This window comes from Ceratina calcarata, unplaced genomic scaffold, assembly GCF_001652005.2.
Source record: "Ceratina calcarata isolate Rehan_Ccalc_2016 unplaced genomic scaffold, ASM165200v1 scaffold92.2, whole genome shotgun sequence".
Classification (NCBI taxonomy): domain Eukaryota; kingdom Metazoa; phylum Arthropoda; class Insecta; order Hymenoptera; family Apidae; genus Ceratina; species Ceratina calcarata.
Genome location: NW_017180576.1, coordinates 748,864 through 776,832, shown reverse-complemented (window position 1 = coordinate 776,832; position 27,969 = coordinate 748,864). Strand labels below are relative to the sequence as shown.

The window sequence follows — 27,969 nt, the reverse complement described above, 5'->3', positions numbered from 1 at the left end:
ACACGTGTTTGTATCTAAGTAGAGCAGTCTTACGTAATCATTGTAATCCTGAAGAGTAGAGGAATCATTTCAGTTTCATTTGTCGACACATTACTTTCACTAAAACCGAGATTCCACTGTATAAATTAAATACCATAACAAATGATAAATTCGTTTTCAAACAAATTATTTCTTTAATTTTTAATCGATTCCAGGTATCTACTCGATCTTACGACTCTAGGGAAAAATAATTGGAAATGCATGCCAGATGGCGAGCGTTCGATAGCCACCCCGAATAATAGCCGCTTCGTTCGAATCACACACACAGAGGAAATCATTAAACTCTCGGCAACCGTCTATTCAATCTCCGACCAAAGACGCACTGACACAGAAGAATATACACTGCTATTCAAAAGAACGCGACTCATTAAGCATTACATCATTAAACGAAATATTCTGTCATTACGTCAATTAATGTAATCGATCATTAGACGAAACTTATTTATTTACTTATTTACACCGATTTTCCCGTACTGAACAGGTGAAGAATCGAGAAGATTCATATATAATATCCGTTCAGCCTATTCCGCTCGTTATTCGTTAGACAAAACGGTCTATCGCTCAGATCGTTTTATCCGAATCGGTTGAATTTAATCTAACCGAGAGAAATGCGTTGGACGAGATCGAAGATCGCAACGAGGCACATAGAGACAATCGCCAATCGCCGATGAGAGAAAGAACTCCGGATAAACAGGAGTAAACAGAAGCTTTTTCCAGAGTCGAAAAGCTGGAACCGTGGCGGCGAGACCGATACAGATCGGAAAGCAGAAAGATACACGGATTTACAGAGGCCACGGGTCGGTTGACAGGGGACGAAGCTTCCGCTTGGATGCGGCCGAGTTTCAATCAAGGCCAACTTTGCCATTCGTTTGCTACACCCGGCCGACCCCGCTTATCTTCGCCACTCTTTTCCTCTGTTTCTTTCCGGCCATTCTTCGTCCTCACCCTAGTTCTATTCTCATCTTTTATTCGCCACCCTTGCACCGATGCTTCACGTTTTTTTCATCGCTCTCGCTCCCCGTCTAGTTTTCGCTTTTGCTCGGATCATCCCCTATCTTCCAAAAGCTCTTTCGCATTCGTCGCCCGACCTTGTCTCGTAGGAGAGATGTTCGCGTTTACACAATTACGTAAACTCGTCGGCGTACGAATAGGTGTTCAACTTTCATTTCAGTTTCATTTTTCGTTAGGCGACCTTAAATTTTGTACGAGAAAATATGTAAGTTGCACTTCGCTTGTACTAATTTGCTGTTACGCCTGTAATTTGCTCGCTTTTAAAGGTACAAATTACTGCTCCAAAAATGAATGATAATAATGCTATTAATAATACTTTATTCATGGACAGAAGCACGTTGTAACGTACAATAAAATAGAATGTATATGAAAAATAAGGAAATAAAGAAGGGAAAGAAGAAAGGAAAAAAACCATACATAAAATTCTAAATAAGCATAACGAAAAAGGGAAGGGATGAAAGACAAAAAATTAATAAACACATCGTAGTAGCAATAAGTACATCCTGGAGCGACAATGCGAGAAAACACGTGCAGAAGACAAAGCATTGCGTTCCTTATGTATCAACGTACATATTTCATTCACGATTTAACTGGGCTACTTGGCATCGATTGTCCCATATAAACATGTTTTGACTCGGTCAGTGCCAGATGAACGCGTTCCTGGTTTCTGCGCGGGAGATATACACACGGCGACGGTCTTTGTGGCCTCGGAGAGCGTAAACAGAATTCACTTTTCACGGCTGAGCAGTTTGTTTCCAACCAGGAATCGTGAGCGAACCAGTCAATGTTTAATTAACGAGCATTAATTATTGCGCCGAGAGTTCGTTGGAGGAGAATCACTTGCCTCGGTGACACACTCGAAATTAAAAGAGTCAAGGAGGATCAAAATTCGTGTTCGTTGTTATTTCGTTGTTCGTAGATGCATTGTTCTAAACGTGTTTAACAAAATCTATTGAAATCACCTTTTAACGAAAAGGTAAAATTAGGCAAGTTTCAGTTATACTTTCCTAGTTCGTGCCGCTTCAAAAATAAATTCAAACTCTGAATAAGCGTGATAAAATGGCTTAGCGTTCCTCTTTCCCATACGATGGATTTAAAAAAAATTAGATCATTAATGATAAAAATGTACGATCTATTTTTTAAAGGAATCTCCACCGATTCTGTGGTGTAGTATCCCGTTATGGTTGTCATAACATATCATTTTTATACACTCTGTACACGTGTATAATTACGTTCGATAAAATGAGATCCAGAAAGTAGTGAAATCATTAAATGTAATCGAGTTTTCTTTCAAAATCATTGTCATTCTCCGAGTCATGTCTTCTCTTGCATTGAAGTTCCCTACATAAAAATTCATCCGACATGTCGCAATATTTGAAAATTTTATTTACTTATACTTGAATCAAGAATTTTACTTAGGTTGCAATAGCAACAGGGAGTTCCAGACATAAACTTCTTATTTTAGGAGTAGTTCTCAAAGGTTGGAGTATTTTGCTTGGACTTGGAGTATTCGACATTTCTCGAAGAAGAATCAATATTTCCCAAATCTCCTATGCACTTCCTCGCGATATGAAAACGACCGAAGGTCAAGACTGAATCGAAGGCACAAGAAATCGACGTATCAGTGAAAACGGAGTTCCTTTAAACTCTTAAAGGAGATTAAAAACAAGTTTATTCGACTTTGAAAAAATTTGAGCAACTCATATTCGTCTCGGCCGTCTGTGGTTAATTAGACCTCGACTGTCATTGGTGCTCAAACATCAACCTCGCTTGGAAAAGCCCATTTTCGGCTCTTGCTGTACGATCTACTATTTCCGCCCGATGCATATTCGCTAAGTTCAAAGATAGGATCGCTTTTAAGTAGGGCAACTCGCGGGGTGGTATCGCGTTCACAGGGACCACGTGTTGCGACGTGGTACTGCACAGATTATGACGTCAACGTTTCCGTCATTGAATCTCGAGTAGGTGGACACTAAATTCTTGCTACGCCATCCGCTACCCACGGTAACGTAGTTATCTTGGAAATTCCATTCTGATTCATAACCGTGAGGATTCCATTATACGGGGTGCTTATTGCACGCGGCTGCGGCCATTCGAAACCGGTAAACAGTGGACCGCTGAATTTGAACATAAATCCCCCTTAGCGACTCGAAAATGTTTGTACCCCGATGAATCGTCGAAGAGCGGAGGCGGTCACGGATTGTGGAATAACTAGTCTAATTGCGCATTGATACAGTTCAATACAGTAGAAATCCCGTTTTGACCCAGAGCTCTTCGGATCTTTTCATACGCGTTTCGGTCGGGAAAAAAGTCTCTTATTCGTTTCGAGAGCTGCAGCTTTTATAAGTTGTGCCCGAGCGACAAATGTTTTCAGGAGCGATTATTATTATTAGACCTCCGATTTTGTTCAATTATAAGAAAATTAAATGTACAACGATGTATGTAATGTATAAGACAATTTAAAATATCGAAAGCTGAATGAATATTTCAACGTTCAAATGATCACACGAATATTCGTCCGAAACACATATTTTGAACTGTTGCAGTAAATGTTTTATTTTCTTTTGAAGAAAAAATGATAATTACAGACGAATGAGGATTATAAAGTTGTTCGGCCTGTTTCTCTTAATGATCTACCTAATTATTACCAAGTCTAATTATTAATTTTGAATAATTAATTATTCATATGCTGAAGAACGAAGCTGTGCGTTTAAAAATATGTATAGGATTTTTCGTATAAATCCGCGGTTTACCGTTACCGAGCAAGCCATTAGATGATGGGAATATTGTTGTGAAAGAAGTGTTGATCTTATCCTATTACCGAGAAAGTTTAAAGAACTCGAAGCGACGTGCTCTTTTTAAAAGGATCAATGAGCCTGAAGAAGCTGAGATTGCGTCCCCCGCGTTATCCTTCCATGGATCGCTGGTTTCAGAACTTCGTTGTCATCTCTACAGAATATTTTTAGACCTCGTCGTTATCTCTATAAGATCCCTTCAGTTTTGAGGAAGCGGCCACAGTTCTCCATCATTAATTTCAATGAGTCCAGTTCGAACGAAGCTACAGATTAAGTCAAACGAGCTCCAGTTAATCTACTTTATTTCTCTCTTACGGCACCCTCTTTGCCTGGAAATTCTTTTCCCCCGTTTCGTAGATCTCAACGTTAGTCTAAGTTCGTGGATGTACTATCTGTATAGCTATGTCATAGTATCGTTGAAGCGAAATTATTGACTCATTTCGAAGACTCCAGAAAATGAACAGAAATTACTTTACGAAGTAAATGCTTCAGTCGTGTAAGAGTATGCTAGTTTGCTGGCTATGAACTGATTCGCTTCAGCCGATCTTAAAAGTAAGTTACGTCTCTGAACAGCACCCTACGAGTCGCTGAATTCAAGAATAATTTTCATTATGGCAAGTAGGCAAGTTTGAATATAGTTCGTGGCTATCCGTTGCGGAGTTCTATACCAACATCCTTTTGTATTTAAGTTAAATATGAAAATATATTCTCTATCTTCTATTTATTACACCGAAACTTTATCATCCTACCGATTTCTCTTTGACTCGTACCTGCAACTTTGTCCTAACTGCATCATACCTTTGAACCTTGTCCTCACCGCGTGATCCTCAATCTCTAACCCTGACATTCCTACCCGTACAAAAGTACAAACCCTAATCCCTACCACTTAAACGCGGTACCAACATTTTTACTTATTTATTTATTTATTTATTGATTTATTGTTTACACAACTAGACGTGTGGCTGCTAATGACGATATTTGAATATTTTACCGGCTTTCCCTCGAATCAGCGCGTCCTGTTCTCGAACCCTTTCAAGAACCAACCCTTTCAAGTGAGAATCCTTCTCCAACCCGAAGGACTTTTTCGCATGTATTGAAGGAATTGACGGATAACGGAGTTCAGGGTCAAATTCCGGTGTATTTCAGTGGTAAGAAAAATCAAACGTCTATTTTCCGGCGGCTATTAAAAGCTCTCGAGAGCACGCGAAACCAGCTGATCTTCCCCTTGCACCGTCTTCGAACAGGAGACGTTATAAGTTTAAAGCCTTTGACATATTTCGAAGATAGACGTACGTACATCGAAAAATGTCGAGTAGCTGGCTTGGCACGAAATCACCGTGCTTGCACGAGCACCGATTCCTGTCTAATCAGCTACTCTCGATCGTACGGCTAAATGGCCCGGACTATCCACCTCGAGAGGGATCTCGAGAACTTTGAATCGCGCTTGAAAACTCACTATAATACATACACTCCGGACAATCAATTTTTATATTAACCTCTTCAAGGACGAGTCATCGATTTAATTATTCTTTTTAACAAGAGTAATCTGTTTCTCACTCGGAGCAATTTTAACTTTCAAAAGACCAAACGTACGTAGCATCGCTGAAAAGGTGAAGCAATCTCATTTAATGTGAACGTCTCTGATCCTTTCCTTAAGCAGAGCTTCATAAAATAACTCATCACCCATTGAAGGTAGCGAAAAACGTTTTGAACAAAAGTAGTATATGTAGTATCGTATAATAGTCCTTCGATCGATTTTGTGAGGACGACCAAGCGAGAAGCGAAACGGATGGAGTCGTTCGATGATTTTTATCGGTTTGACATGAATACGTGTAAAAGGAAATTGAGCTTTCTCTCGAAGGATGAAATGACGGAAACAGGAAACCATTAGTTTACGAGAAAAATTATCATGAATATAGTGGTATTCGGCAAACCGCTCCCAGGTCACATCGTGGAATTTTTTGGCACTGGGCCTCTGAAGACCACTTGTGCTAATGACGTCACAGCTAAAGACGTCACGTGACGGCATTGTCATGTGTAATGTTCAATGTTTGACGGAATTAAGCAGTAAGAGGAATCCGTATGACGCATGCTCGAGTGCCGTCAGTTTTGAAAGGGTTTTGGCGCGGAGGCTCGTTCAGCAGGAGTGCAGAGAAATTTCCCGTAGCGAAAGGGTTAATACTAATTGTAAAGTGTTCAAGATATGTTGGCTGTGCTTTAAGTTTTCTTAATTTTACACGAGAGTAATCTGGCACACTGGTGTAGGAATATTTCAACAGATATCCGTGCTGGAGGCTGTTTCGTGAAAAGTCCAGCTGTCCTAGTCTTGTGATTTATGCGTTCCGCAAAGAACCCATTAGTAACTTCCTCTTCTTATATTCTCTTCTTGATTACTCCATTCGGTTTCTCGGCCTCTTCTTGAATGTCTATGCATCGCGCGGTCTACTCTTTTATCCCTGTCTCTCTTCTAGCGTGCACCAATCAGAGCACAGCAATGACGAGCGATAGAAAGATCAGTCCCCGCGCCCCGCGCGCGCGTCAGTAGCACGTTACAAGGGCTGCAAATGACCCGAGTGACAGCGACAGTATATTATTAAGAGGAGATTGAAATAACGAGTTTTCATTCTCTCGAGACGGAAGCGTCAAGTGAAAAATCGTTATTCTACGTTATATGTTTGGAACACTTTTTGCTACCCTCCTTCATCAATGAATTATTAATAATAAACTGTCGTTCCATTTAAAACTCTTGTACCTGTTGCGACTCGTAGGCACTCTCACTTCAGTCACTTGTTCCCCGGCGTTACAAGAAAGAATACGAATAAATGTGCATAGTCATCGTGACGACGAAGAGATTTATTAAGAACTGTTTAACAAATAATATGCAAGACTATATGATCGACGAAAATTCAAAATAAGCTCGACGTTTCATCGACTCATCGATAGATCGAAGGAGAACGACGGTCGATTAATCGAGAACGACGTCGACACTGTCGACAGTCGCAGTCACAGCTCGCAAGTCAAAGTCGCAGCTGGTCCGGGAACAGTAGACGACAGCAGCCAAGAAGAGGCCGCGAAACAATTAGTTTTTTTCCCCTCCCTCCTCGGTGTTCTGGCATCGACCTGAAAAATTCGTGTATATCGACATAAACAGGAATCGGCGAGCCGCGCACCGTTGACAAACACGTAGCACCGATCCGTCGCGCCCGCGTTTGCAGTGTGCATCTAACCTCAAAAAACATTCGTTTCCATTTACGTAGAAGTCTATCAGCGACGGACGAAAACCGTTTCTCCTTTCTCTCTCTCTGTTTTTCTCTCTCTCTCTCTCTCTGTTTCTCTCTCTGTCCCCGTCTCTTCTGCCTTTCTGATATATTTCCTACTCTCTATCGTTCTCCTGTTACGAAGCATACACGCAGTAGTGCGTAGTAGTACGTAGTGAGAACGCACCGAGAGGTGAAACGTGAAACACCGTCGATAAGGGAGTCTAAATTTAGTGGTAACACGAGTGCGCCGAGGTGGTGGACGTTTTTCTTCACGGCCGAAGAGAAGAGACACAAAATTTCGAAGATTCACGGTCTATGAGCGCCGAGGGTCGACAGGACCCTGGAGAAGATCACGATTCCAGGTCTATATCAGTTTACCTATTGCCTAGAACTTTCGTCTCCTTATCGATTTAACAACGAACCTACGCTATTTTTAACGCGCTTTGTTTTGGTGCAACGACTCCGCCGCTCGCGTTCCTCCTTCCTCCTGATCCTTTTCTGAACTGTCATTCCCTCCCCGGCACCGATCCGGCAACGTCGCCGATGACGCGTCAACACCATGTGTTCCTAATTGAACGAGCATCTACAACGCTTCTCGGCTTCTAATCGAGTCAGTCCGTCTTTTGTTTACTCGGCGGTTTAAACTTTTCGCCGATCTGTTCTACATAAACGATTTTTACGTTCCGCTTCTCCGCGGAGGAGATCCTTGCCATGCGAGCACCTTCACAGAGCGTTGCGAGTTTTTAATACACGATACGTAAGCACACGCGTATGCTTCGTAGGTTATACGTAGACTGCGGATTTTGATGCGTTTGTAGAAAGTCAGACGTGCAGAGAACCTGAAGACGTAACGTGGAAAATTGAACAAAACGTCGAGAGTGTAACGTACATCGATTTTAAATGCAGACTTCATTTTCTAAATTAATATCGCACGTTCGAATTGTCACGCATAAAAAAATCCGCGGTCTGGTTGTTCGTCAACCGACCGAATCGTCCGCTTGAGCACTCACGTAACGAAACATGTGTTTTGATTTTTTGTTCTAGACTGTCTAAAGCACTATTGTAATCCCCCGAATTCTGTTGTTAAATTGTTAGGGTAGGAGCGAAGAGCCCTTGCAGCGACATGAAGCGTGCGGTTGCCAAGAAATTGATCGAGCGATATTTTTATCAATTAACCGACGGATGTGGTAATCCCGACTGTGACAATCAAAACTGCGCGTCAAGTGGCAAAGTACATCGATACCGTTTAGACCGTTCGGAATGACCGTTCGAACTATTCGTCGTTTCGCGCGATAACTGACTGATAACGTGGTTCGTGTTTGAATCAGGTAACGAATCTGACGCCGAATCAAGCGGCGGCACAGGCGATTCAACTGTTCTCCCAGGAAGCGAGACTCTGCGATGGCACGCAACCGAGCAAAGTGGCGCGAACAACTTTAGAACCTGGCCCGGCGTCCTTGGCCAAGAGTCTGCCAGTTAAAAGCGTGAACCCGACGTGCTCGGACGAAGGTATTGCACCCAATCCCAACGTAACTCCTGCCCCTCCGATTACAGAGATCCAGCCGGACATGTCTAACGGTGCAAACGAACCGACCCCTCAAGCTCTAAAGAACGATACCAAGACTGCCCCACAAAGTAAAGTATCAGATATCGCGGAAGTTGCCGAAGAACAGATCTCGACGGAACCGAACGTTCCAATTCCGCTGCGAGGCAGTCGGTCGTGCCAGTTTTTCCCGCGAAACAGTAATCGTACCTCGAACGACGAAAGAGTATATATGTCGGAAGGAGATATACTTTTGAAAATGTTCGACAGATATAGAATTCGCATTCCAAGATACGACAGTAATAATAACGACGACGACGACGACGACGACGGTAATAATAAAACTGTCGGAAGACGAAAGAGGAGTAGGAAAGCGAGAAAAACGTACAGATCGAGGAAAAGGCGTAAGCGCAGAGCTCCGAAAAGATTAGTCAATGCGAAAACGGTTAACGCGAGATGCTGTTCTCGATTCGTCTCGAAATTGTTAGTCCTCAACTTGTACCTTAGATACTTGGAACGGGAGAGATACGCGAAATACGTTTAAAAACTCGGTAGATATTATTTTAGATTGTCCGTGAAATTTTTCTGTGGTTGTTGTGTACATAATAATAAACGTTGTATTTCATTCTCATTTCTTGTCATTTATTTCTAATCGGACGAGGCGCGTGATCGTAGAGAACGTAGCGTGCAAATTGATAGTAGAAGTGCGAGAGATCGTTTCATTGTCGACAGGGAAACAGGACCCGTATCTCACGGAAGCGAAGCTGTTGGACATAATCGAGAGATGTAAATCGGAGGGATCTTATTCGTTGTTGATTCGTACCTTGGGAGAAGTGTTCTCGTGCGCGAAGGCGTTGAGTCTCAGCTTCCAGAAGACCGTGAAGAATGACTCGCCGCTGGCCGCGCTACTGGACAGAGCTTCGGACACTCTGCTCAGGCCGCCCGGGGACATGGACAAAGAGGCGATTCGGTCTATCCAAGGGGAGGACAAAGAAGAGGACAGCAGCGAGCCATCGCCCACGGTTCCTAACAACGATGACACCAGCGTCGATCTACCGGCCGTGCGGAGAGCTTTCGCTGCTCTTTGGTCTCTACCAGGTGAGAAGACGTACACGTACGACTCGTTTGCACCATACGACGAACAGAAGCGTTAATGCAAACAGTTGCAAATATAATTACGAGTGAGTAACGTTCTGAATTGTCATGTCGTATCCAGGGGAGGTATTCAAATCCGCTTTGGTCAACGCACTAGTCACTTTGGCAGATAATATCGAATTAGATTTGAGAGTATTTCGTATCATGCCATGGGACAATATGGACAGCTTGTTGAACGTGTTCTTGATCGTGTTCGAGATTCCTATGCTCGGGAACAGCGAGTATCTGGAACTCGCTCTGCACATGCTTTGCAAAGCGCTCAGCTGTTTCCCCACCGTGGTACAAGCTAAACTGGCACGCGTATGGGCTAAACACTGTAAATCGCGACTCCCGAGTATCTTGCAAGCCCTTCAGGAATTGATAACCGTCAAGGTATACCGCGCCGACGATCGAAAACTCCAATACACGAATTTTTCTGGACTTTTATTTTGCACAGGTCATAGGAGGCTCGTTCACCAGGGATTATTGCGTTCAGGACGCGGACACCATTACTGCTCCGACGAAAGTGATGAAGATCTTGTACTACGCGAGCATGCTAGCCGGCGAGCTGGACGAACCTGATTTAAACACGGACGAGGACGAGTCTACGAGTAACGAGAAGACCGGAAGAGTGTCGCAAGTTCCTCAGGCAAGATTCCATTGATCAAAATTTCTCTCTCTCTCTCTCTCTCTCTCTCTCTCTCTCTCTCTCTTCTGTGAAAGATGATTATGCCGATTTACTCATAGGACCCTTTGGCCAAGGAGCTAGGAATCACCGCGTTGGACGCGCGAAAACCTCTCATACCTTTTACAGACTTTTATAACGAACCGCTCAGCGACGCGATAGAAATGGACAAAGATTTCGCGTATTACAAGAGCGAGGAGCCGATGAAGTTTAGCTTTATGAATTACGCGTTTATCCTCACGCCGGCCACTAAAACGTTGGGCTTATATTACGATAATCGCATTAGAATGTACAGTGAACGTCGGATGAGTTTTCTACAGAGCGTCGTTGGACAACCTGCCAATCCCTATTTGAGGCTGAACGTAGGTGTACGCGCGTTTCCATTTCCGTTGTGACTCGTACTAAAGGTTGTTTGATACAGGTGAGGCGAGATCGTTTGATAGACGACGCGTTGGTCGAGCTAGAGATGATCGCGGTCGAGAACCCCTCTGATCTCAAGAAGCAGCTGGTCGTCGAGTTCGAGGGTGAGCAAGGCGTGGACGAGGGCGGGGTTTCGAAAGAATTTTTTCAATTGATCGTAGAAGAAATTTTCAATCCCGACTACGGCATGTTCACGACTCAGGTACGACACCCGGTTATTGGAGACACGGGGGGGTTTCGATTTAGATCTAATATTCGAACGTCTCACAGGAAGACACGCAAATGACGTGGTTCAATCCGACGTCGTTCGAGAGCGACGCGCATTTTACGCTGATAGGCGTCGTCCTTGGCCTGGCGATATACAACAACGTAATACTCGACGTCCGCTTCTCCATGGTCGTCTATCGGAAATTGCTCGGTAGAAAGGGCTGCTTCGCGGATTTAGAGGATTGGAGTCCCACGTTATATCGGACGCTGAAGGAATTGATCGACTATACCGGAGAGGATATGCCCGAAACGTTCATGCAAACGTTCCGAGTAGCTTACAAGTACGTGACACAAGTATTAGCAATTATAACGCTTGCGGTCCTCGTCCAACGTATGGTTACAAGTTCCTTAATTGCCACACTGACAATGACTTCACGGGTAAAAAATGACAATCGGTGAAATTAAACTTAGAGTTACGCACGATGTTTCAGGGATATATTTGGTTCGATATCTTTCCACGATCTGAAACGAAACGGCGACGAGACGTTCGTCACGCAAGAAAATAAAAAAGAATTCGTAGACCTCTACGCAGACTTTTTACTCAACAAATCGGTGGAAAGACAGTTTAAAGCATTTAGGCGTGGCTTCCAAATGGTCACGGACGAGAGCCCGCTAGCACTACTCTTTAGACCCGAGGAAATCGAACAAGTACGTATATACCCTTTTTAACTCGCGATTCGAACATAGCGCGTTCCTCGATTCTTACCGTCGTCACGTTTCGACCGTCTAGCTGGTTTGCGGTTCGAAAGTTTTCGATTTCGCGGAATTGGAGGCAGCGACGGAATACGAGGGCGGCTACACCGTCGATAGCAAGGCGGTACGAAACTTCTGGCGCGTCGCCCACTCGTTACCACCGGAAAGTCAACGGAGACTTCTCCAGTTCACCACCGGAAGCGACAGGGTGCCGGTCGGTGGTTTGTCAAGGTTAAAAATGGTTATCGCCAGACACGGTCCTGACTCCGACAGGTAGGTTTCTCTTTCATCAGATTTATACCGATCTCCGTAGCGTCTAACTGTTTTCAATTCTTGGATAAACACGTCTTTTACCACTTTTACGCATTGGCCAGACGCAAATGCGAAAACGTGTGACATTGAAATATGCATTCGACTTTATGACAATTGATCATTTCTCCACATTCAATCTCCTCATAGACACATGCGTAATTGAGAAAAACGTTACTTATCGTTTCAGATTACCAACGGCCCACACGTGCTACAATGTGTTGTTGTTACCAGATTACAGTACGATAGAAAAGTTGCAGGATCGTTTGTTGAAAGCGATCAACTATTCGAAGGGCTTCGGCATGTTGTAAATGTGGATAAAAAGCTTCGATATCTCCCCCGAGTCTTTCAAAGTACGTCGGATTCCATACAACGGAATCCGGGAATCCCCCGTTTCGCCCTGCTGCTCGACATATTTATTCGAAATTTGTGCAAACGCGTGGAAAATGTTGGAAACTCGAGCTGAACATCTTCCCATCCCCTTCCCGATTCTCCTCGCTTTCATACGAAGAAAATAAAGGAAATCAGTACCTTTGATACCGAGGATACCTCGCAATCGATCGTTGTCCTCCAACCGTTTCCCCTCGTGCGAAGCGGAAACTGGAATTGCTGTACAAAAAAAAAGGAAATGAAATGTAATACAGAATATTCTTCGAGCAATAACGAGCTTTCACGTTTTTTTGCACCGTTACGTTGTTTCAAGCGGGGAAAGTAGATCGGAGAACTCGGTCTCAGAGTCTCTCGCCTGGTTTCCCATCGAGCCTTTCGTTGGACCGTTTCGTTTCCGACGCCCGAAACAAGTTTTTCACACGAGCGGCACAATGCACACGCAGCTTAAGAAGAATAGTGAGAAACGCGCTACCGTGACGAGTGAGCAATGACCGAAGCCATCGGAATTCGTAGAAGTATTAGCCGGTTCCTAGAGACGAAGCCTTCGAACGTTCACCGTCACTTTGTACACAAGTTTTCTATCCGGACAAGAGTCGAAAGAGATCCTTCTCCCCCCGGAGTCTGTATGTACGCTCTCATTTTACATCACGTTTCAGTTGACGATGAGTCAAACAAGATAGTATGCGATCCATACGATACATATAAATATATATTATAAATATATATATATAGCGTATGGGAATGATTTTGTATAAATAATAATTGGTGGCTTTCTGCTCCACGTTGTCGGCTGTCTTATCGTTAGTCGCATGACAATATATATGAAATAAACGTTGTACCGAGTGACGATTCGTGCGCCATTTATTTTCGTAGCGATCTACGTATGCACGTACGTGCGACAGGAACGGATATCTGTAATGTAAAAAATAAAGATCGGGTCGGTACCATTAGGTCAGTGCGTACCAAATGTCCTACCGAACGTCTCAATAATTTATCGATCGCTTTTCAACATTCCTGAATGATTCATGTAAATATTGTATTACAAAAATAAATGCCAGGTGTTGCGTATAAAATTATTCGGAGCATCAAGAGCTGAACGCGTCTCTCGATCTCGATGTTTAAATTTTTAAATATATATATATATTACATTCTTACACACGTATACGTATATATATTTTTAAACTTTTTATTTGTGAGAGAAAGCAGGACATGTACGCGCCGATCTAACAAAAATGAGTCGCGATATACATAAGCGTTATTATTAATTTGTATGGTATTACGTGTGTATAAACGAAACGGTTGTCAGGTGACGGGCGTAGACAGTTTCACGCGTTCCCATTTGCAACGCGTCTCCCCTCGAGGCTGAACATGAGATGAAAATTGACCGATATTCCTCCTTCCGCCGCCGCCGATGATGATAAATTGTATAATTGTTTCGAAAAATTGTTACATCGTCGATTCGAATAACAGAGGGGATCATGCATACCGTCGAGAGTGAGCAAACCGCGAACGATCATCGCGCGTCCCGTTTCCCGAGTATCAACGACCCGCAGAATCTGAACAGTTTCGATTTTGTACCAAAGTCTGATTATAAGGAGAAGTGGAACCTGGAAAATAAATGTCTTTTTCGTAATCAACAAGTAAACGGAAAATGGAATGACTCGAACGCTAAGTAGATGAAACATTCCTTCGCCCATGCCGTCAACATTTTTCTCATTCCACTTTTATGAGTAAAATGTCATTTAAATGTTAATCATTCTTCATTCAATCACGTGGGATTTTACTATTTCCAGGGTTGCAGGTTTTTTAATTGCGGCATTGACAGTTACTCGAAATCTGAATCGACAGTTGGAGTATTCTTTGATTTCGAATTAAAATTCAATCGTTCGTTCGAATCTCTTTCAATGAAGCTAATCAAATCATTTTGATTATCAGTTATCCGGATAAAAAAAACAAACGTCGATTGCTAATTGCTGTTCAACTGAATCAAATATTTACGACCGATTTCTTCATCTACAGACAACGCTCCATCCTCTAATTAACGCTGTCTGCGAGATATCTAAGACCTGTGCATTCGTTCACCTGTTTAACTTGCAGATATCGTCGCTGATGTAGTGTAGAGTTATTTCGAGAATTATAAGACTGCGAGCGCGGAGAAATCGGCCATTTATCTGCAACCCTAACTATTTCAATTCATTTCTGGAGGCTTGCTATTATGTAGAGGAAATGAGCCACGTTCACTGGCTCATCATTTCTTCTTTCTATCGTTCAATGTACATGAATTCTTCACGCTGGTACTTTGAATTTGGAATTAGTTTTTAGAAGGTGAGAAGCCCGGAAGCAGAAGGAGGCGCACGGTGAGTCCACTGTCGTCCGATCTCTGCTCCCGTGAAAGGTGCAAGACTCGTGCGAGAACTGATGGAAACGATACGAATCAGAAGTCGGGCGATTGGAACTGCGACAACAATTCGATGAGACGTTCTTTCGAAAGTATCGTTCACGAGCCACCAACCTCCGATTGGAAATGGAGAAACCCTTACAGCATTTCCGATATCGATCGATCGAAGCGTTTATACCGAAACAGCTTCACCTCAGGTACCGAATCCTTCCCGATCAATTGGGGAGTTGAGAGACGGCGGAAAAATCTGCGGTCTCTTGTAGTAAACGTTCCGATTTCTACTCACTGACTTAAGAGAGAGAGAGAGAGAGTGTCACTGGCTTTTCTTCTATAATCTTATACGTAATCTTAAGCCAGCGAATAGAAATTGAAACATTTACTACGATTAAACTGCAGATTTTACGCATTTACGGGAAAATTGAATATACAAAAAGTATCGACAGCAATGCATAAAAATATATAGAACAGTAAACGCAAGGTGCACGTTGAATCTTCTATTTAATACAGATTTGTTAAACCGATACCAGGATACACAGTTTAATTTGCATAAAAATCCGCGGTGTAGCTACGATTGATTGATTAAAAAGACGAGTAAGTGGTTTCACGTTGAATCGATTTTGATTTCGAAGGGGACGACTTTACGTCGACTTTGTTACGCGATTTGTGTAGCAGCGAGAATCGTTACAAGGATCCCTCGAAGAGTGACGCGAACAAAAATTTCTTGTACAATCTCCGCGAGTATTTGGTGAGCTATCAAGAATCGTTCGGTGTCCCACGAACGGAATACTCCTTCTCGGCTCTCATCGGCACGATGGGCCGTGCGACCGGCAGATCTCTTCTCGCGCTGTTGTACGTCATACTGAACATCATACCGGTTGTCGAGGTAACATGGCAACTTATTATTCTCGGAGAAAACGTCTTTTTACAAATAACGGCTTTAACAATAGAATTACGATTGACGCATCTCTATCAAAGGGGTAAAAATGACTTGTTTCTCAAATTAATAAGTCATTCAAGGAAAGGTAGCATGGCAATTTTTACGTTTTTATGAGCGAGAATTGAATGATAAACTGACAGAGATAATAATAGTAATTTTCAAAATAATTCAGTCAGTTTGACCCCGATGGTAGATCTAAGGTTAAAAGATATTGAAACTCATGAATAATATAATAGAAGATCTGGGAACACGTGTCGTGTCTTATACCCGCGTTCCTAAAAGGCACTTTTCACCGAACGCAATAATAATCGGACGCTATTTCAGGGTTTCAATAGACTTTATTTCGCTTGTGTATCTTCTCTTTGAGCAATTCGTGCATTTCAATGATATCCGTAGCATCCAAATAATGTGTACAAAATGAATTAACGACGATACTTAACTTTAGGGGATACACGACGATACTTTTATTTAATTCTCTTTGTTGCACGCTTACACTTTGAACGTCTAATCGTTTTGTCGGGACATTTAACGTAGAAAAACTTTGAAACGGGAAGAAAATTGTTGAAACGATTTTTAGGTGTTTCTGTACCTGTTGCGATTCGTTCTGGACAAACTGATTAGCATACGAAACAGCAAGGATTTTCGGCAGACGATGACTCGGTGCCTGGTGTTCACGACGGAATTATTCAGCGTTTATATCTGTCTGATATTCATATTCGGTTTTATCGTGTTGCCGATAGTGCACATGGTAATTGACATAGTAGCGAAGCTGATGCTCTATAATTAACTGTGTCGACGCTCGTTTAGGCATAATTCTATGGTATTAGTAATAATTGTAATGCGAATTTCCCGTGTAATTGTTGTTTGCGCGAACTTAATTAAAGAATCGCACCAACACCCACCAATTTCGTTTTCTCAATTTAACAGTCGTAATTGTCGCGAATTAAATCGTAAGATTTGTAACATACAAATTAATTTAAATCGTTTAGATCATGATCGAAGTAAACGTCTCAATTTCTGTTCACTGGCAATTTTTAACGCATAATTTCTAATGATATCCTCGAAATTGACATTGTTTCAACTAAAATATTCTTAAATCATGTATCGAGAATTATACAAAATTTGAAGATTCGGTCATTGTTGTATTCATATTTTTGCATAAGTGAAATCAAAATTTTGTCGTTCAACATGAGAATTCAAGATGTAATAACCTTTTTAATAGGCTCGCAAAATTTCTAAGATTTTGTACAATATTTTTATGTAAGGGTTCGTACATCCTTGAGTTTCGAGAAGAGTTGGTAATGATGAGAAACGAACGTGATACTCGGTGCGACTTTATTAAAAAAAAAAATATGTCGACAGACGATGGAAGCAAACGTACATCTTTTAAACATGTGAAATCATTTCCCTACGAGAATATTTCATCGTTATTCCAATTGTCTTAAACTGTACGCGTTTCCTTCCTGTAAAATTCCTATAGAAGGCTTAATTTCCATCAAGTAAGATCAATCGGCAATCTAAACTCCAAAAACTGTCCTCCGTGCACGAGAGACTATGAGATCGTGGAGCTCGTCGAGAACAAAGTAAAAAATTGTATGTATATTCTCGAGTTGATTTTCTCTTCGGCTCTTCGGCGAGTTGGAAGTCGATCTTGAAATTCGACCGTGACACTCAAGGGAACGATCGTGAAGGTCTACATACCCTACCGTGATCTCTATACGCTTACTGTGGGAGAGAAAAGAATCGAATACGGAGAACAAAACTTCAATTCCTTTCGACGGACACGTGTCACGGAAGAAAAGTGGGCACCAGTGCCTTCTCTGTAAGAAATCCGATCGCCGATCGGCACTGGTCGTGATTACATGGTCAGTTTGTACGAGTATCCGAACGACTGACCCGACAGTCTCATCAGACTTTATTAGGCCCTGGCCGAAGAAACGAGGGGATGTGCAAGATGTGTTCGTTCCCCGCCGGCGCGCTCGCGATTCCACCGCAACGTACGACAGCAGCGTGTTCGCGTTGGGCATCGTTATGCGAGCTAGACGGGGAACGCGTGAAATACGTGATCAAATGTTTAGACGACTTTAATAAATCACCGTCACGAAAAAGAAGAAGAAGAAGAAGAGCAGGGAACGGTGAGGAGCTTGGACGGAGTCCGCGGCGCCCCATCCGCACTCGAGGTCGGTCTTCAACGCTTCCAGTACCGACATGTTGTTCTTGTTCAAGCAAAACGATTCGCGCAGATCGTCGTCCCAACCGTTGTCCCAGCAATCAAATTCGTCATCCTCTTCGTCCCGCTCGAAGTTCTTGAACTCGCTGTAAGTGGTGCAACGATCTTCTTGGTACTGCCTGTGCTTCCTCTGCCAGTCTTCCATCCATCTGAACATCAAGAAAATAGAATCGTTCGAATTTCGTTCGTGCAAATGTAAAAAGTATTAAACTGATAATAATAATTTTAAGCAAAAATTTCAGGAGGCGTGTTTCGACATCGGTAGACACAGTGTTAAAATTTACATTACGACTCACCCGATGTCGCAGTCGCAAGTGAAGTAGTTTCCCGCGACGGTGAGTTTCAACAAGAATCGTTTCCCCGGTACACCCGGCTTGTACCCGTTCGACGGATTGTTCAGAGTCCGCACGTCGCTATGATGAAGATGAACGGTCACGTTCCTCACCCACTCGGCGTTATCGAACACATCCTTCGGCACGGTGCTCACGCTCGTGTTGTACATCCCGAAGTGCAAGTGCGGATTCCTTATACCCTGAAATGAGAACGCTCGTCAAGCGTCTTCTGAATCGAAGCTAATCGAGAAATGATCGAGAGAGAAACGCGTACTCGCAAAATGTCGGGACTTATGTCCTTGAGCGCGCGACCGGTCAGAGTTACGTTGAACAATTTGTTGGGGAACCTCCCTTTCATCTCCTTCTCCAAATTCGTCTCGTTTTGTACCTGCGATGAAAAACGTTTTCGGTGAGCTGAGAGAACGACGAGAGCGGCGTTCGTTTACTTCGGTAATGTTCGGAGCGTACGTCGATGACCAGGTGCCTCAGGCCGTGATTGTATTCCAAAATGTTCGGAAAATTGAAATTCTTCACGCCGTTGTAAGCAGTTATATACAACCTGCGGAGTTTCGTCGCTTTGCACAGTGCTCCGCTCTGAAACCGAACGTTTCTACTAAATTTCAGAAATCTTAATTGAACAATCGAACAGCAACCTCAGAGTAGATGAAATAAGATTCTATAATTCATTGTAAAATTATATAATAAATCTGTACGAAACAGTACTGCTCTTGTCTCTGTGTCAAACGGATCTTTGGTTCTCTTTTATACCCATATGAAGACTCACCTCGAAAATGGACAAAGACAGGCGTCGTATGTCCAGTTCCTCGAGGCTGTCGGCGATGCCTAAGAAGCTGGTGTTGCTGACAGCCGTGATGGGATTGTCAGCCAGGTTGAAAGTCTTCAGTTCGGGTAGACTGTGCGTGATCAACGGTACCACGGTCAGATCGTTCGCGCTCAGGTCCAAATAGTGCAGGGACGTCAGGTTCGATGCCATTTCCGCTGGTATCGATGCCAACTCGTTGTGCGCCAAGTACAACGTTTGCAATCGTCGCAATGGCAATTCTGGCATCTTTAATCCGTAGAAACCCGACGATCGAACATGATTTACGTTAATAGACATACAGGGTGTCCAAAACCGTTGGGACCAAACTCATGCTACGAGACCGAACGGATGAAACAAGTTCATACACCGGTTTTGGACACACTGTGTAAATGCTCGTGAGAAGGCTAGATTTTGTATTTTAAAAGCGCATTTAAATGTTTCCGTTTCCATAAAAGTTCGTGAATTATTCATGAATTTACGCACACTTAAGAGGGAGATGTTGCTCAGGTCGAGGTACAAGAGAGAGTCCTCCAACCCGTGGAACGTCCTCCCGCGAGATTCCAACAGTAACTGTTTATTATGACTCAAGTCGAGATGAGTCAGGTAGAACAGGTCCGAGAATACTCCATCGTCAAGTCTGACCAGTCGATTGTACGACAGATCCAGCCACGTTAGACTCTGGATGGGAAGAATAAATTATTTCAATTTTTGTTGAACAACAGTCTAGAGCAGGGATTCCTTGTCGCGCGTCGATTCCTTTCAGAGAAACGCTTTGACCCATCGACGTTCTTACATTTTTTTTATGAGCGTACAATGGAATCATGATACAAATAATTGCACGTAAATAATTTAAAGATACGATCTCTTTCTTGCAACGTTACGATAAATAATTAATTTTTTGTAATCAACGGGACCTTGATCACGCGGATCAATCACTGATGCATATTCGGCGATCGTCCTCTCGTCGTCAGTGACGCCCTTTAAAATTTCACCGGCCCCACTGGAAACCTCTGATCCACAATAAGACTAATCTAGATTTACCGTAAATTTCACTTTTTCATTGTCAACAGTTTCAACGAATGTTTATCCCAAGTCAAAGTATCGTAAAATGAACCAACCCTGAGCCTGAATATAGCGTCTGTCGTGTGAATTCCCGAGAGCGTGTTCCAAGACATGTCCAGCATGGAGAGACTGGCCGCTGCCGATATAGACATGATCTTAATCGGCAGCCGCATGAACTGATTATGGGACAGATCCAAGCTCTCTATACTCGCGTCCGAGAACAAGTTGTCCGGCAACGTCCTCAGTCTGTTGTGCGAGAGGTCGATGATCCTCAGCTTCTTGAGAGGTCTCAGAGCCTCCGCCGGGATGTCCATGATGTTGTTCCAGGAGAGTGAGAGGACTTGGATGTTCCTCGTGTTTCGGAAACAGTCGAAGTCGACTTCCATCAGTTCGTTGTGGCTCAGGTCGAGCCATTGTAGGTGCGGCATGTTCCCGAAGACCCCTTGGGTCACGTTGCTCAGTTGATTGTGGGACAAATAGAGGTGAGTCAGGGAATATTCGACGGGCTTGAAGTAGAACCTCATTATGTCCGAGATGTTGTTGTGACTGAGGTCGAGGACTTTGATGTTCGATTGGATCGTACCGCCGACTGGAACGCAGATCAAACAGAATTAGTGGAACGGCTTACGATTTAAGCTCGGGTTTAAACGAATTAAGACTTATGTAGGACACGTAAGCTGCCTGCATTCGAATTTATAGTAACTGTGTGACTAGGCTCGCCGATTTTTATGCCAAATGAAATTGACTTAAAAAATGATGAAAGACATTGACTTAAAACATGTGTGTTAGGTAATCGCGAGTTTCGCGATCGGACTGCGGGTCTCGCTTGCGGATTCGTAGCAAAATTGAGTTGGTAAAAGAACGTAAGAATATAGCGTGCAAAAATGCGTAGAGTATCGACTACGAAATTCTTAGCGTTCGACGGAATAGACGTAATTCGTAAAAATTAAAAAACGTCGTTTCTTACGTCGACGTCCTACAAGTTTTATTTTCCAAGAGACTCCGCGCTCTACTCGCGTGGTAAACGTTAAAAGTATATATTCGTTTCGGTAGACTCACTGGTGGTCGGAGGCGTGAATGTGGTGCTATTGATCCATAATTTTGGGATTTCGTTGTGACTAGCGTTTACTTTAAACGATGCCAAAGTTCCCACTTGATCGAACGAGGCAAAGTTGAATTCGTTCAGGTCGTTGTACGAGAGATCCAGGAACTCCAGATCCGGCAGATTCTTAAATGTACAAATTAGTAGTCCCGTTAATAGATTCGCGTTTCGATTGCGTTTAATCGGGTGTTTGAAAAATATTATAGGCCTTACCTGAAAGGCTTCGTCGGTGATGTCTCGTAGTTTGTTTCCGCGTAGATTAATGTACTTGAGGAGTTTCATGTTCATAAACGCCCGTCTCTCGATTTTGTCTACAGCGTTGTCCTCTAAATTTATCATCGTTATTTTCGGCAGGTCGACGAACGTGTGGGTCGCCAGGGTCGTGATTTTGTTGAACGCGAAATTCACCTCTTCCAAATACGAATGGATGTCACCCTGATGAAAGTGAAACGTATATCACGTTAAATTAAAAAATCTGATTTCTGCATTAGATCTGCGATCTCAGTTATCGATTGACACCCGCACTAATTATCGTGTATAGAATTCTAAACGTGTAGGATAGAAACGTGTTTCATGAACGAGAACCAAGTCGTTGAGTCATGGAACTTCAAAGACGTCGAGGACTTTGTAAATATACGTTTTACACTTTTTCACCATATACTACGTACGAACAAAAGGGTTTTTTAACCCGTGAGAATCCACTACTATTACTACTAAAGGGCATTTGACAGGGCAACCCGCCCTGAGGGCCAAACGAATAAATATCGATCTCACCTGGAACGTTCCCTTCCGGATGTTATTGATCTCGTTGTCTTGCAATTCGATACGCTTGATCCTCTTCAGAAAGTGAAACGACGTGTCCGGCAGCGATTTAAGTTTGTTGTTGCTGAAGTCGAGGTGTTGCAGATTCGTTAGAAACTTGAAAGGGGCGGTCGGTATCTCGGAAACGGAAGAGAATAATCCGTGAGCCATCCTCAACGTCAAAAGCGAATGACCGACCTGAATCAGGGAGACACCAGTTCCATTCATAATTGTTAGTCCATGTGGAATTTATTAAAATTGTCTTGATGCTTCGAAACTTATGTACGTTTGTCGGTCAAGTACGCTCGTTGTTTAAGTGATTCGGGTAACTTTATGGAAGAAGCCCGCTTTATTGGAATTATCTGCAGTTATCAAGGCCCCCGGGACGCGGTTCGTATCTAACTTAATTAAATATTACGGTAAATTAGCCCGAATCTCGTGGGTCGAACACAATTCTGATTTTCTATGGTTGCTTAACTCATAACGTACTCACTCGCGAAACGAGTTCAATTCACGATTAATTCCTCCGTTTAAAATCTTCGATCCGATTTCGAACATATCATATTAAACAGTGGAGTAGAAAATTTACGCGACGCTTATAAAATTTCTCACGTCGAAAGTCGATTCAGAAGCAGAAATGCGATCATTTAAAAAAAGCAGAATGAACAGTGACGAGTGAGTCTTTGTAATAAACAAATTCTTGATTTATTCTGAGAAATCGTCGCGACGATCTACAATTTGATCGGAAATTTTTAATGACTGCTTAACGAAACTAACGTCGGATTAAGTATTTCACGTTCGATCCGCGTTTGTAACAACGACAGAAAAGAGACGAGAGATTCGAATGACGTTTCGCGTGCACACCGACCCGTGATTACAACTAGAGCGCCTTCTGAAGAAGAAACGTGTGAGACGGACGGGATTACCTCGGAGAACGCATCGTTTTCTATCGAGGAGATCGAATTCTCAGAGAAATCCAAGTACTTGATTCCGCGGACGTGCATGAAAGCGTGACTCTTGATGGTGTTCAGGTTGCTTTTCACGATGCGGAGCTCTTTGATGTCCATCCCGTACTCCATAAAGTCTTCGGCCGAAAGCGTCGGTATCGGCATCCGCGAGATCGAAAGGAATCGCATATTTCTCATCTGTCGAAGATCCTGAAGGGACACCAATCCGTTCTTTTTACCGCTGAGGTCCAGGTGGTACAGGGAGTATTGGAATCCATTGAACACTTCAGCTGAGAGAATTTATTCAGAGATCCATCAAAATTATCGCAATTTATAATTGGTACAGTCATAGCGTTTGATCGGTGAGTCGTTCTTTAAATTAGAATTGAAACGCGAAACACATTTTAATTCTTTATTATAAATAAAAATCCGCAGTTCAATAATTAATTGGTGTTGAAAAATTGGTGTTCTCATAGCATTTAATAAATGAGATATTTCAGAATTTGAATGCGAAGCACATTTTAATTGGAAATATTTTATTTTGAACAAAAATCTGCAGTAGTGTAACGATTAGGAGAGTGTAAATTAATTTACCGGGAGAGAAGGTTTGTATCTTGTTCTCGCGAAAGATCAACGTTCGCAAGAAGTCGTACTCTTGGAAGACGGGGCTCGGGAGGGTCGTGATGTTGTTCCCCGAGAGGTCCAACAGTTCGAGGGAGGACTCCAAGCCCCTGAAGTCGGAGGAACTTACTTCCATCAGGCGGCAGTCGCTGAAATAAAGTTCCCGTATTCTCGAGTCTCTAAACGTATCCTCCTAGAAAACACATCGTTCGACATTCGCTATAACTGACGTCGTAACTTTTGGAAGAAACGTTAATAAAACGCGTCCTTAAAAATTTCTTTGTAGCCTTGCAATATTTTTAAAATTTTGCCACTGTGCGTTTTATTAGTGTAAATATCTAATAACTGTCCGATGCTTCGTCATTGTTTCCGTCTAAGGGCTCGCAGAACGTCAATATCGTCCCTGACTGTGTCTCGCAGAAAAATCGACGGTCTAGCAACGATCCGTGAATCTCACCTCGATCATCGTCAACGGGTTCCCATCGAGGTAAGTCCTGTTGACCTTCAGGAAGTGTTGAAAGTCACCGGACATGAGGCTCTCGATTTGATTGTAATCGAGCCGCAGTATGTCGAGGGACATCTGAATCCCCCTGATTTCCGGTTCCTGTTGCGGGTTCAACATCTTCGATATCCTGTTGTAACTGAGATCCAACACCTTCATGCGCTTCAAAGAGGACAGCTGGGCGTACGGAATGTGAGTCAACTGGTTTCCGTTCAGGTAGAGGTGCACCAGATGCGCCATGCCGTCCCTGAACACGGAAGGATCGACATCTTTCAGGTTGTTCTCCCGCAGATCGAGCATGTCCAAGTAAGTAAGCCCGGCGAACGCGTCCGCCGGGAGCCTGTCGATCGCGTTCCGTCCCAGTCGCAGTTTCTGCAACGAGTTCTCCAAACCGCGCCAATTGTCCGCTGCGATTTTCGATATCTTGTTACCTGTGAACAATATTATTTTTACCTCTTTTTCATCTTGTCTCACTTGTGGACAATGTCGGGTGCCCCTCTACGAGTCAGATCACACAATTCAACGAAAGCAACTTTTTCATTCTTTACCACGTGATTCACCTAGAGTTTTTCATGCCGAAGAATGAATTTTTCATGCCACAACAGATCGCCAGTCCGATCGACGATTAACGTCTTCTCTCGATTGGACGTTCGATCTTTTTATCGTCCACGTCCATTGCAAGTGCAGCTTGATCGAATTGAAATTTTTCAGTAGATCAAGCTGAACTAATTTCGAACTTTACAAATTAATATTTCCCTTGTCTATTCGACCCTCTGCATTCGACTTATTTCAAATTCAAATGTGTATCGTCGTGCCCAGCATAGCATACGAGCGTAAAGAGTTGTACTGTGTATTGTCAGAAGTGAATATGAATCGTTGAAATCGCTTCTTCTCCTTCGTAAAAAGAAGGACGTCGTAGATGCGTCGCGTGGAAGACCGACGGTACCTGTTAGATCGAGGAGTTGTAGCTTCTGCAAGTGCCTAAACGACCTGCTGGGAACCCTCTCCAGGCGATTGTAGGGTAATTCGAGCTCCCATAACGATCTCTCAAGCCCTAGGAAAGCTTCGTCCGGGATGTCGGCCAGAGGATTATGCCTGATCCGTAGGTTGTACAGACCTGAGAGATAGGAGAATGGCGTGCATGTGAAAAGTGAACCGCCACGCATCGTAAATACCTAACGTAATCGATGATGCAAGGAATTATACGTGACGGGCTCGGTCGCTGACTCTTAACCGACCTATCGAGTCTCATCGAGCAACGATCTCGTCTACGCGAAAATTGCAATTCAACGTTCCAGCAGGTTTCAAGGCCTAATCAAGGATCAATCGTCGTTTAATCGTCGATTTTAATTTCTTCCAATGAAGAATTTAATTTTCGATTCAAACCTGCGAAATGAAGAATCGAAAATGCAATTTTAATTAAACTCTCCTCGAGCTATTAAAATTTAATCGTTGATTATTAGTGGGGCGATAAAAAGTCTGCGACCCTCCAGCCGCCCGAGGTAAAGGAATTTCGGAACGAGTGTCCTGCTTAAAAGATCTACTCTATTGTTAATATTTATTTCTTAACAGAAACAATCTTTCAAATAATATTAATAAATCGAGATACAGTGATTAACACCGAATGCAAATTAAAATGACGCAGTTCCGTCGACGGACTCGAACAAATAAGAAATGACAATTGATTGTTGTCCGCCCGGGAAGCGATCCTATTCTACTCTCGTTCGTCTACCTGTGTTCATGAGAAACTGCGGCTGCAGAAACATCAATCCGTTGTTCTCCAACTGCAGCATGAACACCTTCGAGGAGTTTATGGGCTGCGGTATACGGGGCATCGGCACGTTGTAACAGGTGACTATACCGAGATCGGGCATTGCTTTCGAGCAGGTGCAAAGGGGATTGAAGAAGCACGGCGGGTATTGCACCGGTAGCTCGTGCATCCGAGCCAACGACGCCCACATCATCAGCAACAGGGTGAATATCACCATTGCGTAACCGACCTTTACCATAGTCACCAGATTCTGCAACACCATTTGTATTTCGACTCCCGTCGCACCGTTCATAGATTTCATGGGTTTCTACAAGACCACGGATTTCATGGGTTTCTACAAGATTTCGATGTGAATAGTGCGCGTAACGTGCAAAATATAAAAAAATACGATATGTGAAGTTATTTTCCAAGAGTAAATGGAATCTCAATTTAGATGTCGTTTCTTAAATTCACGTGATAGATGTTTCATTTGACACAGAAATTTCACAATATTTTCAAACTTAGAAATTTGTTTTATCAACAAAATTATTCCGTTTGCAATTTTTTAGAGGTACGAAATGTTCAATGAAATTTCATTCTTTAATATACGTATATTTTTTCTAAATGGACCAGATCAGCGGTCGAGCCTTAAGATTGGTCTAATCAATCGTTTTTCTAGATTCTTATAGTTAAGTAATTGAGTCGACAAAAGATTCGTAACGATGTCGTCCATTCGCAGATTTCTACTTCAAACGAAACTTGAATAATATCGATTAAAAGATTGCTCCTGCAATCGTGCTAATACGTATTTTGTCGTTAATGCTTTATACATACAGTTAACGTTACGTTTTACGTTATCACGGTTACGTTAATACATTTCCTCCATCGAGACATCTGGTATAAATGCATAGAAATCCAGTTTAGCTATAATCAATCTTGACGCGACTATGTAAGACCATTCATCTCGTTAAACGATTAAATAATGTGTAATTCCACGTTGACGACTTCTTCTTATTAGCGCATTTTCGTCATACGTAATCGAGGTTTAAACAGTCTTTTCAAACAAGCCAATTATCAGTTACTACATCCCGATCCTCTTACAATTAACGTTGACGCACGTGGTGACCGGCCATCGAGAATGTATAGAATACGACTTAAACTCTTTAACATAATTTTATCATTTTCATAAAAATTAATTGTGTACCGACCCGCATATAATTTTCTAATCTGATATTTCGTAAAAGTGGATATTGGACGAATGAAATTCGGATAGGGCTTCAAGAATGGGAAAATGCCATTTACTTTTGTTAATCGCTAATTTCTATTCAATATCGTTAATTTTGTTTGCAACTCACAGCAATGTTAACCGATTTTTATAAAACTTTGTGCCCGCGTATAATTTACTTAGATCTACAAACAAGATGTACCAAATTGTTATTGAAAAGTTAAAAAAATTGAAACGTCTGTTTCTTCGCGACTTCGACCGATAATTTTGATTTTGAACGAATTCTTTTTACACGTTGCACAGTGAACCGAGTCTTCTCGCGTCCCGCAGAAAAGTATGCTCTCTGATCCAATATTGAAAGGGATATTCCATTTTCCAGTGCGTTAATTGAATATCCGTTTCGTCTACGCGTTAGATAGACTCACACGAAACTGTTCACTGTCCTTTACACATCCGCGATTGCGAGTAATGAAAAACGAGTTTACCATGTTTTCCTTGGATCAAGAGAGCCTGTATCGGAGCTCGCGATCGTGGATCGTCGCGACTCGATCACGATGACCGCACTGAGGGTCCCAGGGGTTCGAACTGAGCGACCGTTCGCTGCCACCCCGTGTAATAAGGCTTCGGGAGTGTCGGACAGTTTCGGTGCTTCTCTTTACCCGATTATAAGGACGATATTCCATTAGGCAGCGA

General features: G+C 42.8%; 3 protein-coding genes across 9 annotated transcripts; 2 read left to right on the top strand and 1 right to left on the bottom strand.

Moving 5' to 3' along the window:
• The first annotated feature begins 6,892 nt into the window (after positions 1-6,892).
• On the top strand, positions 6,893-14,206 carry Ube3a (ubiquitin protein ligase E3A). Of its 6 annotated transcripts, none has more exons than XM_026818972.1 (12): positions 6,893-7,467; positions 8,206-8,336; positions 8,434-8,614; positions 9,381-9,746; positions 9,865-10,175; positions 10,240-10,431; positions 10,530-10,829; positions 10,889-11,089; positions 11,158-11,435; positions 11,586-11,802; positions 11,885-12,120; positions 12,347-14,191. In XM_026818972.1, the coding sequence occupies exons 2-12, from the start codon at positions 8,229-8,231 to the stop codon at positions 12,465-12,467; spliced, it is 2,511 nt and encodes an 836-aa protein (XP_026674773.1). In that variant the 5' UTR covers positions 6,893-7,467; positions 8,206-8,228; the 3' UTR covers positions 12,468-14,191. The 6 variants fall into 6 exon arrangements, with proteins under 6 accessions (XP_026674773.1, XP_017891259.1, XP_026674770.1 ...); XM_018035770.2 differs by having other exon boundaries at positions 8,201-8,336; XM_026818969.1 differs by having other exon boundaries at positions 8,150-8,336.
• A 1,351-nt stretch (positions 14,207-15,557) lies between these two features.
• Positions 15,558-16,668, top strand: LOC108631543 (uncharacterized; the record flags this gene model as incomplete). The annotated part of the gene is made up of 2 exons (XM_018035532.2): positions 15,558-15,827; positions 16,459-16,668. Coding segments are annotated over 2 exons (480 nt in total), but the record flags the coding sequence as incomplete, so codon positions are not given.
• Positions 16,669-17,949: 1,281 nt separating this feature from the next.
• Positions 17,950-27,869, bottom strand: chp (leucine rich repeat containing G protein-coupled receptor chaoptin). 2 transcript variants are annotated; one of them, XM_018035694.2, is made up of 16 exons: positions 27,762-27,869; positions 26,034-26,322; positions 25,248-25,418; positions 24,257-24,732; positions 23,773-23,992; positions 23,158-23,468; positions 22,205-22,429; positions 21,644-21,865; positions 21,388-21,556; positions 20,385-20,917; positions 19,750-19,944; positions 19,228-19,512; positions 18,912-19,037; positions 18,718-18,831; positions 18,408-18,643; positions 17,950-18,260 (listed from the first exon to the last, which is right to left on the bottom strand). In XM_018035694.2, the coding sequence occupies exons 1-16, from the start codon at positions 27,762-27,764 to the stop codon at positions 17,966-17,968; spliced, it is 3,870 nt and encodes a 1,289-aa protein (XP_017891183.1). In that variant the 5' UTR covers positions 27,765-27,869; the 3' UTR covers positions 17,950-17,965. The 2 variants fall into 2 exon arrangements, with proteins under 2 accessions (XP_017891183.1, XP_026674818.1); XM_026819017.1 differs by lacking the exon at positions 27,762-27,869 and having other exon boundaries at positions 26,034-26,349.
• Positions 27,870-27,969: the final 100 nt, after the last annotated feature.

Excerpts from the sequence above, each read along its gene's own strand:
- Ube3a (XM_026818968.1), top strand. The coding sequence starts at position 8,674 with ATGTCTAACGGTGCAAACGAACCGACCCCTCAAGCTCTAAAGAACGAT. Across the intron at positions 10,176-10,239 it reads AGGAATTGATAACCGTCAAG|GTCATAGGAGGCTCGTTCAC; the intron begins GTATACCGCGCC and ends TATTTTGCACAG. Across the intron at positions 11,436-11,585 it reads ACGTTCCGAGTAGCTTACAA|GGATATATTTGGTTCGATAT; the intron begins GTACGTGACACA and ends ACGATGTTTCAG.
- chp (XM_026819017.1), bottom strand. The coding sequence starts at position 26,334 with ATGGTGTTGCAGAATCTGGTGACTATGGTAAAGGTCGGTTACGCAATG. Across the intron at positions 19,945-20,384 it reads ACGCTATATTCAGGCTCAGG|AGTCTAACGTGGCTGGATCT; the intron begins GTTGGTTCATTT and ends CTTCCCATCCAG. Across the intron at positions 18,832-18,911 it reads TGAGGCACCTGGTCATCGAC|GTACAAAACGAGACGAATTT; the intron begins GTACGCTCCGAA and ends TTTTCATCGCAG.